The 12,152-nt window shown below is 35.8% G+C and overlaps 1 protein-coding gene across 1 annotated transcript in view; it reads left to right on the forward strand.

Moving 5' to 3' along the window:
• The window catches only part of VWA8 (von Willebrand factor A domain containing 8), a 179,536-nt gene that overhangs the window by 39,348 nt on the left and 128,036 nt on the right, over positions 1–12,152 (forward strand). The window contains exons 9-12 of the mRNA XM_038156079.1: positions 2,056–2,160; positions 9,193–9,324; positions 10,680–10,814; positions 10,896–10,973. Coding sequence (XP_038012007.1) covers positions 2,056–2,160; positions 9,193–9,324; positions 10,680–10,814; positions 10,896–10,973 — 450 coding nt within the window. The remainder of the gene's footprint in view (positions 1–2,055; positions 2,161–9,192; positions 9,325–10,679; positions 10,815–10,895; positions 10,974–12,152) is intronic.

Raw genomic sequence — 12,152 nt, forward strand, 5'->3', positions numbered from 1 at the left:
TTGCATGCAGGAAGGTATAGTCAACCCAGGAGGGTAAAATGCCAGGAGAGTTTCTCAGACCCACTCTCCAAGGTGCAGGTGTCTGTAGAAGGAACTCTAGATGGTTCTCTGTTGTCTCATGTGCAGTCATTTTATCTATGGTACTGCTCAGCAGCAGATCACGTCCTACATATTTTATTGGATTATAAGCATTAAAGCATATCAATTACTTGTGTTACTGTGGTGCTCAGTCCCCTCAGTTGTGCTGGATACTTACAGACAGAATTTGTTTTCTGAATTAGGGGTCCTACATTAGATATTAATAAGTGATGAAAATTCAAGTTGAGTGAAATGAAGTAGTATTTGAAGGGCTTTGGGAAAAAATATTGTTGGATTTTGAAATAAATTGCAACTTCTTATTCTTTGAGCTGCAAAGTGAAAAATTATTTTTAAATGAATGCCAGATGGCTTTCAGAGTAACAGAAAGAAAATGAGCCCTAAGCTATTATCTAAACTATGGAGTGAAGGAAGCATTTTATTTTACATTAGAGAATGTGAACTGTTACCATTGTATGACAGTGTCTTTTTTAGGTAAATGGAAACTGTTTCTTTTAGAATTAGTTTTAATCACTTGGATTTCTAAGCTATGCTCAGTGATTTTGAGCTACATCATTTTTCCTTTGTATGTTGGGTCAGTGCCATACTCTGCTTCTAGTTTAGTTAGGCTAACTGTTTAAAAGTGTGAAGAGAGTGCATTGTGATGAGTAGTTTCTTATCTTCTGTCATAGAATCACACAGTCCCAAAACATAATTTCTTAGTTTGAGAACTCCTGCCTGACAAAAGGGAAATTTTTTGTAGGGTCTTGTTCTGAAGAGGCTTATTTTATACATTCCACTGTAGTTATTACTAATTTGAGATAATGTGGAAAAATTATGTGGTATATCTTTATATATGGTTGGAGGGCTTTTAAAATGCAATAAAGGGCTCCCTGATCCTTGAAGCTGTACATTTACTATAGTACAATAAATGGTTTATTTTTACTGGGTTCTTTTTAATGTGGAACATTATAAATAGTGTTACTGCTTATAAATTGAATTACGCATTTCATAAAATATGCGTCTCCTGGTTTCATTTCCAAGGAACTCTTCTTTCAGTCGTGCGCTTATGTAAATCCAAGTGTATAACTGAAAATCAGTTAATTTTATTTGAATTTCTTTATTTGCTTTGATGAAGGCTTAAAAAGATAGTGCCTGTCAAATGACTCTTTTCCACTAGTGTTACGCCCAAATAGACCTTAAAAATTTGCAATTAAATTTCGAAGCAAATGATCAATATTTAATCTATTGAGAGAGAGTTTGAAACGCCTTTTTTCTACCAGGAAGGGCTTTATGCATAGTGCCTTCAGTAGTCATAAATGCATTTCTTTCTTTATTGCTGCAGCAAAATAGTCAAATGTGTTTCTAGTTCAGGCAGCAATTGACAGAAGAGTTAGTACTTAAATCTAACAGGGAGATAGTAAAAAAAAAAAAAAAGGTTGGGTTTTTTTCCTGTAGGAAGTGCAAGCATACTTATTCTTTTCAAAACAGCACAGTTTTAATTAAACTGTTCAGAAATTTCTATCAACTGATTTGTTAAGCAGAACTGGTACAATATAATAGAATCAAAATTAAATACTATCAATTGCTGTGAATGTGTAGATTATTATTGAAATACAGATTTCTTGTCATATGTTTTTTTTCTAGTACTGTGAAACTCATTTACCTGTGGTGGGATTTGTCTCTCTTGGCCATATTTGTCTGTAGGTATCTGAGCCAGTCACTGTAGCTTCCATTTATGCACAGGAAAGGAAATAACTTTTAGAACACAGTTCTTCTAATCTACTTTGGATGCTTAAATGATAATGAATTACACCTGAGAAGAGCCTGTTTCGACATTTAGTTGAATATTGCTTGTAGTGGTCCTTTGTATATTGCCCTTAAAGTCTTATTGTAAGTTCAAAGCTGTGCAGAATTTTGAGTTAATGGCTGGTGATAGAATGAGCCAATAATTTTTTCAATTTCTTAAAATTTGATTAGGATTCTTTTCCAATGATGTCAGTCCAGCATGTTATTGACCGGCTTTACCCCTATAATCTTTTCCTTGGAAAGGAAGGCAGGACTGCAGTCAAAGACATGTTAAAAGTAAGTATTGAAAAATATATATTTATATTATAATTCTAGGGAGTGATGGATTATGGCAGTAGTTCTCCTGATTAATGGTACGTCCTGGTTTAGGGCAAATTTTGTGAGGAAACTTCGGAAGTGATCTTTTCTAGAAAGCAAATTCAAGTGGCCCCTGCCCCAACTGGTTCAGGAGGTAAACCTCCTTTGAGAAAAGTGGAAAAAATGGTTTATTTAACAAGCTAAGTACTCACAAACATGGAGAAATGAATAATATTAAACAATGGAACCTCTCGCTGTTCTGAAGAGATGGCAAATTCAGAGACTCCTTGTCATGGGCTGCAGCTTGGCTTGCTCAGTCTCTTATCAGTGCCTCCTGCACTGGAAAACACTGTGTCCTGGTGGGTCACAGGTGTGAGCTGCTGGTGTTTTTCTGGGTTTTTGGTCCAGAGCAGGGCTGAACAGTTCCAAGAAAACAAAAAAAAACCAAACACAGTCTGGGGAAGATCTCTACCTCAGCTAGCTAAAAACTAACTAAAAGCAAAGGAGAGCCCTGTCCTGCTGTCTGTGCTGCAGACAACGCACACTGAGAGAGTGGGGAATGGGGGGGAGTGAAAATGAAGCTTCTGCACACACAAACCTCCCTTTGCTCTTGGATCTGGTTTTAAAGGTGTAGAACTTATTTCTGAGCTAAACAGATGAATGGGTATACAATTCAGCATCATAAAGTCACCCCAGGACATGGTACTTCATTACTTCTGTATAAAAACAGAAATCTTAGGTAAATTAAATGGCTACATTATTGCTGATGCTTAAAACTTTCATAACAGTATTTAAAAAAAACCTCATAAACTAGTTAATTTCATTATAGTGAAAGGTGAAACCTCTAGGATCTTTGGAATATTTAGACTTTAGTTAAAGACTATAGAAAAGTCCTCATTATATAATAACTGGCTAAATAATTTGAAAGTAGTTACTTGTGTGGTTAAGGTAGTCAAATGCTTAAAAAATACTGGCATTTGACATTTCAGAGAAGATTCTAAAAAGACCATAAATATCACATGTACAAAGTACATTCACTATTGCATGAATATAGGTTGTATTAGTCTCTGGGTTTCGTCTGTTTTACTTTTTGTTACTTCTTGTCAGTCAGATCTGTTTTGTCGGTTTGTCCATGTTTAATAGTAGCTTACAAAGCCTATAATTATGATGGGTTATTTTATTTATCTTATAAAACTTAAGCTCAGTGTCATCTTTCTTTAACTTTTAATATGTTGTTACAATTACATAAGTTGCTGAAAATTAGCATTAAAGCATTTTAACCAGTCTTTCAGTCCTGAAAATTAGATATTATTTCTACGTTTATATTTAGAAATAAACAACTTTGTAGCTAGCGAATTTTTGATTTCCCTAAAACCAAGCTTATGTGTCAGGGAAATGTTTGCCTGACATCCCTGCTGACACGTTCTTTCCCCCTCCTCCCCCCTCCTTTTTGCATTGGAGCTCAGTCCTGTATTCCCTATGTAACTGGGCTGCTCTCCTACTTGTCTTCCTCAGTTTTGGGATGGACAGTCCTTGCATTTGATTAGGAGGTTGTCCTGAATGACTTGCTAGCTTTTCTGAACTGTCAAAGCTGACTCCTATGGGGTCCTACCGCTATGGGGTCCTACCTACCGCTTCTCTGAATAAGCCAGTATGGCCTGAAGTCCAGGACCTGAAGTCATTTGTCACTTGCCTTTAACTATTGCACAGGAATTTCCATCTGAATATGAGGAAGAACTTCTTTACTGTGCAGGTAACCCAGCACTGGAACCCTGAGAGGTTGTGGGATCTCCATCACTTTTTCAAGAGATTTTCAAGAACCATATGGACACAATCCTGTGCCACGTGCTCTGGGATGGCCCTGCTTGAGCAGGGAGGTTGGAGCAGATAACCACTGTGGTCCCTTCCAGCCTGACCATTTGATGGCTCTGTGTCATGCTTTCCTTCCACCACAGTTTGAGGTGGTTAAAGTTGCCTATAAGATCAATCGTCTGTGTGTAAATAGACTTTTATCTGTTAGCAGAGGAGTAACAGTCACTTCTGTTTTAATATCCCTTTATTTTAAATACTTTGTCATTTTGTTTATTCCTTCAGTTACAGATGGTGAATGTCTTTGTGGTCTACACCATCAGCTTAATTTTCTATTTCTTTTCCTTAATTTTGTGTTGTGCATGCTTTTGCTTCTTGTATAAGACAGATTGATTTGGCTCATAAAATTTTCTTTCTCAATAATAATGTGCTTTTAAGTAAGACTTTCACAAATTTTCTGTGTTAGTTTTCCTCTTTTTAAAGAAAGTCTTCCTCATCACTACCTTCACAAAGTTACTATGTTAACGAATACTTATAATCTTATTTGGAATTTTATTCTATTTGTGCCCCACAAATCTTGTTAAGCAATGAACCTTAAGCAATACAGAAAATAACTGGTTGTATTGAGGAACATCTCTTTATAATGATGTTATAATAATAGCAGCTCCAGAACTGTATAAATTTTAATAAGTAATAAATAAGAGATTATTTTTTGCATTCTGTAAGAATGGGGAGGGAGAGGAGTCTAGCAAAAGCAAGACTTCTCTTTTTTATGGGTTTTGTAAGAGTATCCAGGTAATAACTGCTACTGAATACTTCTTTCTGGGTAAAAGGAAATGCTAATCTTAACTGGGTGGTAACAAGAATTGAAAAAAACCCAAAAACTACTGGAAGTGCATTGGCATTGATGGATTAATTTGTGTATTCAATCACTCCTTAACCTCAGCTAACATTTAAAGAAAAAAACCCCAAATTTCAGATAATGGAATGTAAACTTCAGGTGTCAAGGATAACATACCCTAATTTCAGGATATTTTGTGAGATAGCTTGTGGTCATGCCAAACAGGTAGTTTTGGCAGCTGTTAGCTGCTGTGCGTGTTTCTTGAAGAGATCATTTTCTTTAAGCACTGTCTTCCCAAATGTTATTTTCAACTTGGAGAAATCCTTTCCTTATGCACCTTGCTTACTGAGGCAACGCCAAGATCTAGGCATTACTTGTAATTCTTATGCTCAGCCATTAAATAATGTGATATATTGACTTATACATTCCCTGGGAGGGAAAGTAGTTTCTTGGGAGAGATTGTGGTTGAGAAACTTGATGTGAGCCAGCAATGTGAGCTTTGAGCCCAGAAAAGCACCTGTGCCCTGGGCTGCATCAAAAGCAGCTTAGCCAGCAGGATGTGAGAGGGGATTCTGCCCCTCCAGTCCACTCTGGTGAGACCCCACCTGGAAAAATGTTGAAAAAAAAGGACCAACTTTTTACTTTGATACTTATCTAACTCTTTGTTTCAGATTAGTTAGCATAAAAAATTGCATTTAAGGATTGGGCACTAATCCAGCATCAGCAGTAGTCTTTAGAGGTGCTTAACATGGAAAAGCATTTGTACAAGTGCTACAGTTTGCAGCACTCATTAGTTCACTAGCTTGCTACAGTCAGGACAAAAGTACCAAAATAAACTTACCGATGATGTGGCTTTTTTTACCCTTATGTGAAGTTTCTGCACTTCGGCAACTGTCAATTTGTATTCTTATTCTTAAAGATGATCCTTAACTGAGAACATCTGACAAAGGAAAATATGAGTTGGTTGGAATTTTGGTCCTGAAAATTATTCTGTACTTTCATGAAATGCTGGCATGAGAAATTATTTTGACTGACAGATGAACATTTGAAATATAATTGTAAAAATTAGGTTTAAAAGTATTTATGATTTTTCTCTGCAAGACTGAGATATGGAGAGATCACCGATTTCAAGGAAAACAGCTTCCAGTTAAACATTGTCAAACAATAAGCTTGAGCATGTTTCCTACAGCACTGGAGTTTTCTTTTTGGTATACAACTGATAGGCTTTTATAAAACTGATTGGTTTAATCTAGGCTAAGCATGGTGGGGAATAAGAGGCTCCACATTTTCTATACTTATTTCTTCATTGTGCCATAAACTTTTAGTGTTTTACTCCAGATTTATCGGATGTTTTGGATTTACTCTTTTAATTCTCACATACCTTTTGTGCACCTTTTTTCACAATGTTGGAAACCCCCACTGTGTGGTTTTATTACCTTTTAATCAGGAGAATCTTTCCATGAGATTTTAGAAAAATACAGACAGAACACATTAGTCTTAATAAATGAGCAAGTCACTTTTAGCCAATACCCTTTTTTAGTTTCACTCTAAAGCCCTAGAATTTTTCTTCTTTTTTTTCATGCTTTGATTGATTCTGTGTTTATTGTCTTGATCTTATATCAAATAAAAGGGTTTTTGTTTCCTTTACTCATTTTTGTATTACTTGCACACCCACTTTAATCTTACCTGACCTCCTCAATGAAAACTGGTTCCCTACCTCATAGTACATAGGAACGCTTGTAAGACTGGAATTCTGTTTCATGTCTAGACAAGAAAGAATTCTTCAGAATTCTTTTCTGAGATATTTCTGTTGCAAATTTTGTTCTAAGGAAGGATTTGTTTCTCTCTTACTCCTTCCAAAGTATTTTATAATCTTTGGGGTTTTGCATTAATAGATGCTCTTAGTGCCAATACATACCATTGTAGTGGAGTCTGTCAGACTTCATATATCAATCCATCCCATCTTGCACTTGCAGTTCCTATTTTGCTCCTTGTGAAGCAGTTCAGTCCTCTGGTTCTTTGGAAAATTGCCTTTCCTTCCCATGCAGAGAATCTTCCAGCCTTTGCATGTCTCTTTTGGGTAGCTTAGCTTCCTTGTGGGTTCAGCTGAGTGGTCATCTGCAGCTCTGGCTCATGTTAGCTCTCTGTTCCTTTGACCATCTGGATTACTGAGGTATTCTTTGCATTTTCCATTTTGAGATATTGCCAATTGTTAAATGCTTCCAAGTGGTCAGAATTCCTCTTCCTTTTTCCCCTAACTTTAACAGTTTACCTTTTCTCGCATGTTCTTAGGCGTGCAGAACATGGCCTGATGACTATGAGCTGCCAAACCACTTCCCTGGTTTTTGGTGACTGGTCTATTCTTTTTGCTTTCCTCTGAGTCAGTGAGGCTGCCTGCTTCTGGCTTTCCAAGTATCTCTTAAGCTTTCTGATACTGAGTGTGCTCAGTAGTTGTTCTTTCAAACCACAAATATTTTTTCCTTTGCAGCTATCAGCTCAAACATTTTATAGAGGAAGTTGTTTCTGGCTCAGCAGAAGTGGTTAATGTGCTGTACATCCATTTTATGCCACTCTGATTCCATTTCTACCTATCATAATTCTAAATGAAGAACTGAGTCAGAGACCTGTCTTGGTCTGAAAGCCACAGGCAGTTTTGTTTGCTGCTCCTGTTCAGGTGTAAGTGTGGTATTTACTAGAGGTGTCAGGTTGTTTAATTACTAGAGTATTCAGTTCAGCAACATCTATGTAATTACATGTGATAAATTCAAATTAACTTAGGTGATTGTGTAAATTGTGTCGATTGTGTAAATTCAGTAATAATTTGCACATAGACATTCCTCTTTCTCTGTCCTGACTTAATGTCTAAAATGCTACAGAACCCTCAACAACAACAAAGAAAATCCCACCAAAACAAAAAAAAAAAAACCCAAGCAATCAAAAAAACACCTTAGAAATTTTAAACTCCTTAAACCTTTGTGTGCAAGTTGTGCTGTTGCTGTCTCTAATTCCTTGTTACCCAGTATCCAGCATCTGCTGGTGCAGGTAATCTTGCTCGCTCACAATTATTTTCTCTTGTTGGTAAGGGACTTAGTGTACAAGCAGTTGGCAATTTTGTATATAAGCACCCTTGCCTCTATCGAAAATGCCATTAAATTAGTAAGAATATTGCAATTTATTAATGAAGATAAAAGTGAGACCATTTGGTTGTTATTTTCACAGAATTGTAGTTGCAGTGTTTCTTAGAATCATACTTGGAGATAGTAGGCATTCCTGTCCTCTCTTTTTGTCTAAGAATTTAATGGTATCTGAGTCTAAGAATTTAATGGTATCTGAAGTAGACTCAGCTGTTACAATAAGAATATAATTTAGTGCAGTCCTTTACTGAAGCATATTTATCTTAAATACATGTTTAAACATAGTATTCTTGTAAGCTTTTGCTCCAGAATGGAAATTTACAAAGTGATGAAGAAAAAAAGCTTTTGTAAAAATCTATCTCAGTTTTGTTTTTGAACTTTAATAGGCAGTGCTATGAATCCTAGTAGTAATGATACAATATGCCTTTTAAGAATGATTTTACATTAATGAATTCTATTTAAAAAAAACTCTGTTTTCTAAGAATTCTAATGAGCTGGACAGTACTCCTTTTTTCTTTTGTTTACTCAACCTTCACTCTATTGAATGAAATGGCTCTATGAATTCAGTACTTCCAGTTATTAGCTTTTTTTGTGCATAAAGTCCCCAGTATGACTCTCATTACTGAAGATTTTTAAATGGTTTTCGTGCTTTTTATGTACAGCAAAACCAAAGAATATAATGCTCATAAGAGGATTCAGAAAACATATGTCCTGTTTTGACCTTGATATACCCAGAACATGCTGAAGGCTTAATTTGTACAGGTTGTCCTCAATTTTCATTGTATGAGGCAGCTATGAAACTTAGTAAATGCAATGTTTGCTGGTTATTTTTATTGGTAGTCAGATGTTTAAATCTGCAATTGGTTATAATGAGCTGTAGAGATAGGTGATTTATTATTACCCATGCTAAAGGCTATGGTTCATTTCTTGTTTTATTTTAGACTGTCAGGCCAAGACTTCGCAAATCACCATGTGACATTTTCAATTTACATCTGTCACTACAGTCTGAATAAGTATACAATCTCTCTGCTTTGGTTTTAAATGGAAAATATATAGGCCATCAAGAGTGTGAACACAGGTATCTGCAGTAAAAGTTGAAGTAAATGGATTTAGGACTTTACAAGCAATTAATCATGAATATGCTTCTGGCATTATTTTAGAAGGAGCAGTTCTACAAACCAGAAAGTTGTGTTTAATAATTTATTTTCTCACTTGTGAATTTTACAGCGTTTTGAGCTTCAAGATTCAGAAAAACACTTGTTTCCCAGGAAGATTACTAGAGTAGAAAGTGTACATGGAAACAAACCCTTTAAGGCTGATGTAACTGTCCAAATTGGTGAAAAAGAAGTGACATTCCAGGTATGAATTTATATATCCATCAAATTATAATATGTTTTTAAAAACCACTTAACTTGTTTTCATCTCTTTCAGAATTTGACACACTTGGTAGTAAAAGTCATTTGCACTGAACTTCTTTTTTTTTTTTGTAGAATAACACATGGTATTTATTTGAGACACATTTAGATACTGGAATATTAGTTTATGGATGCACACGATTTTATTTCTCAATAAAGTCATAGTTTCCTCCATGTGAATCATTACAGTTTGGATGAAAGAAAAAGCCATTCCATTTCTTTTTTTTTTTGTTTTGTTTTATTGGATTAGAATAGCAGAGAGTAATTATGATGTTCTTAATGCTGCTTTCCCTTTTTCTTTTTGTAAAAACAATAGTCTGTCTTTGTTTACACTTCAAATAAAATCTAATGAGTGCTTGGTAATGTTCCTACGCAGGATGTTGGGAAAATGGAACAAAGTAATCACATCAAATATGATTAGTTTGAGTTTCTTCCAATGAAGTTTATGACCTGCTAGGTGGTGAAATAAGTTTGTACTGAGGAAACAGATGCTGATCTGAGAATTTGAAGTTAATGTTGAATTTGGAGAGTCTAGAGAGTCTTTAAAGAAGGTGAATTAGTGGGAGTCAGTGAGATTATAATAACTTTGGTGTGGAATACCAAACAGAGTTTGTACTATGACAAAATGAAGAGGGGAATAACAGCAAATTGGAATTTTTCAGGAAGAGTTGAGTCTGTAGGAACTTGATTCAATTATTTTCTGAAGCAAAGATTTTTGTTTTTATTTTACATATAGGTGATACATTCTGATACATTTTACATAGGGGTGATACATTCTGCAGAATGCCTCTCTTATGCTCTCTGAACAGGAGGGCATAAGAAGTTTGCAGATCAAACAGTTTCCAGACTAGAGCAGGAGTGGAAATGTAGAGCAAGAGCCTTAATGTGGTGAACAATTTAATCTCTCCAAAGTTCGGGTCAAAGTAGTTCCTTCAGATTTTCACAATTCTAATTGCTCTGTCTCCTCCACACATTTCTCCGATGAGCAGAGAATATTGGTAACTTTTTATTATATGTCTCTTTCATGAACAGCCTGAAGTTCTTTGCATAACCCAATGCTGTAATTGTATTGATTCACATTTTGTTAATTTTTTTCATGAAGAGTGGGTGAAGGAGTTTGTCTATCAGAAATTTTGGGGTTTAGTTTTGTGACAGTGACAGTTTCAAGTTTGATGGATGACAGTTATCAGTGAAATATTACAGTAGTTTTGGACAAGCATAACCTAATTCACACAAAGTTTGGAGTTATTGCAGTATAGCTTATTTAGCATTTTGATTTACCTTTTTTTTTTCTTATAGGTTCCAGCTGGAACTGGAATGTTAAAAAATCGTTCTCGATCAGATACTTTCATAAGGACTTCCAGCCATAATCAACTCTTGGCAGAAATGATGCAATCCCATATGGTTAAAGATATGTGTTTAATTGGAGGAAAAGTAAGAATTTAAATTTCCATTCTCCCTTCTTCCCGATGACCTTTAGAATGTAATCTAATTAATATTTTTTTAACTTTTTAGGGCTGTGGCAAAACAGTTATTGCCAAGGAGTTTGCTGATATACTGGGATACAGCATAGAACCTATCATGCTATACCAAGTAAGGAGACTATCTGCTGATGATTATGCTTTAAGTATGGTCTTAAATAGAGACTTTTTCACAGCACTAAAGGTGTTGGGTGTTTTTGCAAGCCCCAAGCTCTGTCAAACTTAAGAGCAATGTCATAGCCAGTGGTCACTCGGTACTTGTTTGGAAAGAATTGTCTGTCTTAGGTTGCAGTGCACTCTAACCTCATGGCATAAGCTGAAAAATTACAAGATTTAAAAGTAGAATTAATTAATTTGTTTACTTTTCACACAGAGATCACATGTGTAAGGTTGTTTCCATAACCCTGAGGAATGAATGTGCTTAAATAAAGTCAAGTCTCCTATAACCTTATGAGTCAAAATACACCAAATAGAACAGGATATACAGTTCTAAGTAATAATTGGCAATGCTGCAGGAAAACATTAGCATCAGGTTTAATGCAATATACTGGTCTCTTTCTTCAATCCCTTTTCTGCTTTTAATTTTTTTCCCAGATAGCATGGAGACCTCCAAAGGAAAAAAATAGCAATGGCATCTGATATAAAAGTGTACTGGCATGTGGGGAGAAACACTGACAGAGATGGGTGGTGAGGTTGAAGGGTTGGAAGAGTGAGAGCAAAACAGAAAAGAGAAATACTGATGATGATGATGATGATGATAAAAGAGACAGTCCATTTTATGTTCTCCTGCACTGCTTAGAACTCCCCAGACAGGGTCCCACTGCTTTTCCTTCCAGCTCTGTGTGGCTTCAGCTGATAAAGGTGAAGACTTTGAAACTCTGTCTGCATAACTGGAGTCAGATGGATGACTTCTGCACTTTTCTTATGCTTTAATGTGGCCGACTGTGAGCAGATTTGGGTTGCAGGGCTACATACCCTCATCAGTGTTATGCCATGTTCATAATAATATCCCTGGATTCCCAGTAGAACCTACTATCTTTTGTCTAGTGGCCTATTGAAAGAGCTAGAACTCTGGGTCCAGCTACTCTGCGTACTTCTCTCTGTACTTGTCACTGTAAACACAGTTTTAAATCATCCCAGAAAAATAACTCTTGCAACTTGACAAACCTGCTTAAGGGTGAACACACCCTAACCCTTGTATTGTTGCACACGATACAATATTTGGTATTCACCAGCAAAATGAGATAATTATTTCCTAAAAAACATGGCCACTGTTTCTCAACTTCCTACC

This window comes from Motacilla alba, chromosome 1, assembly GCF_015832195.1.
Source record: "Motacilla alba alba isolate MOTALB_02 chromosome 1, Motacilla_alba_V1.0_pri, whole genome shotgun sequence".
NCBI lineage: Eukaryota > Metazoa > Chordata > Aves > Passeriformes > Motacillidae > Motacilla > Motacilla alba.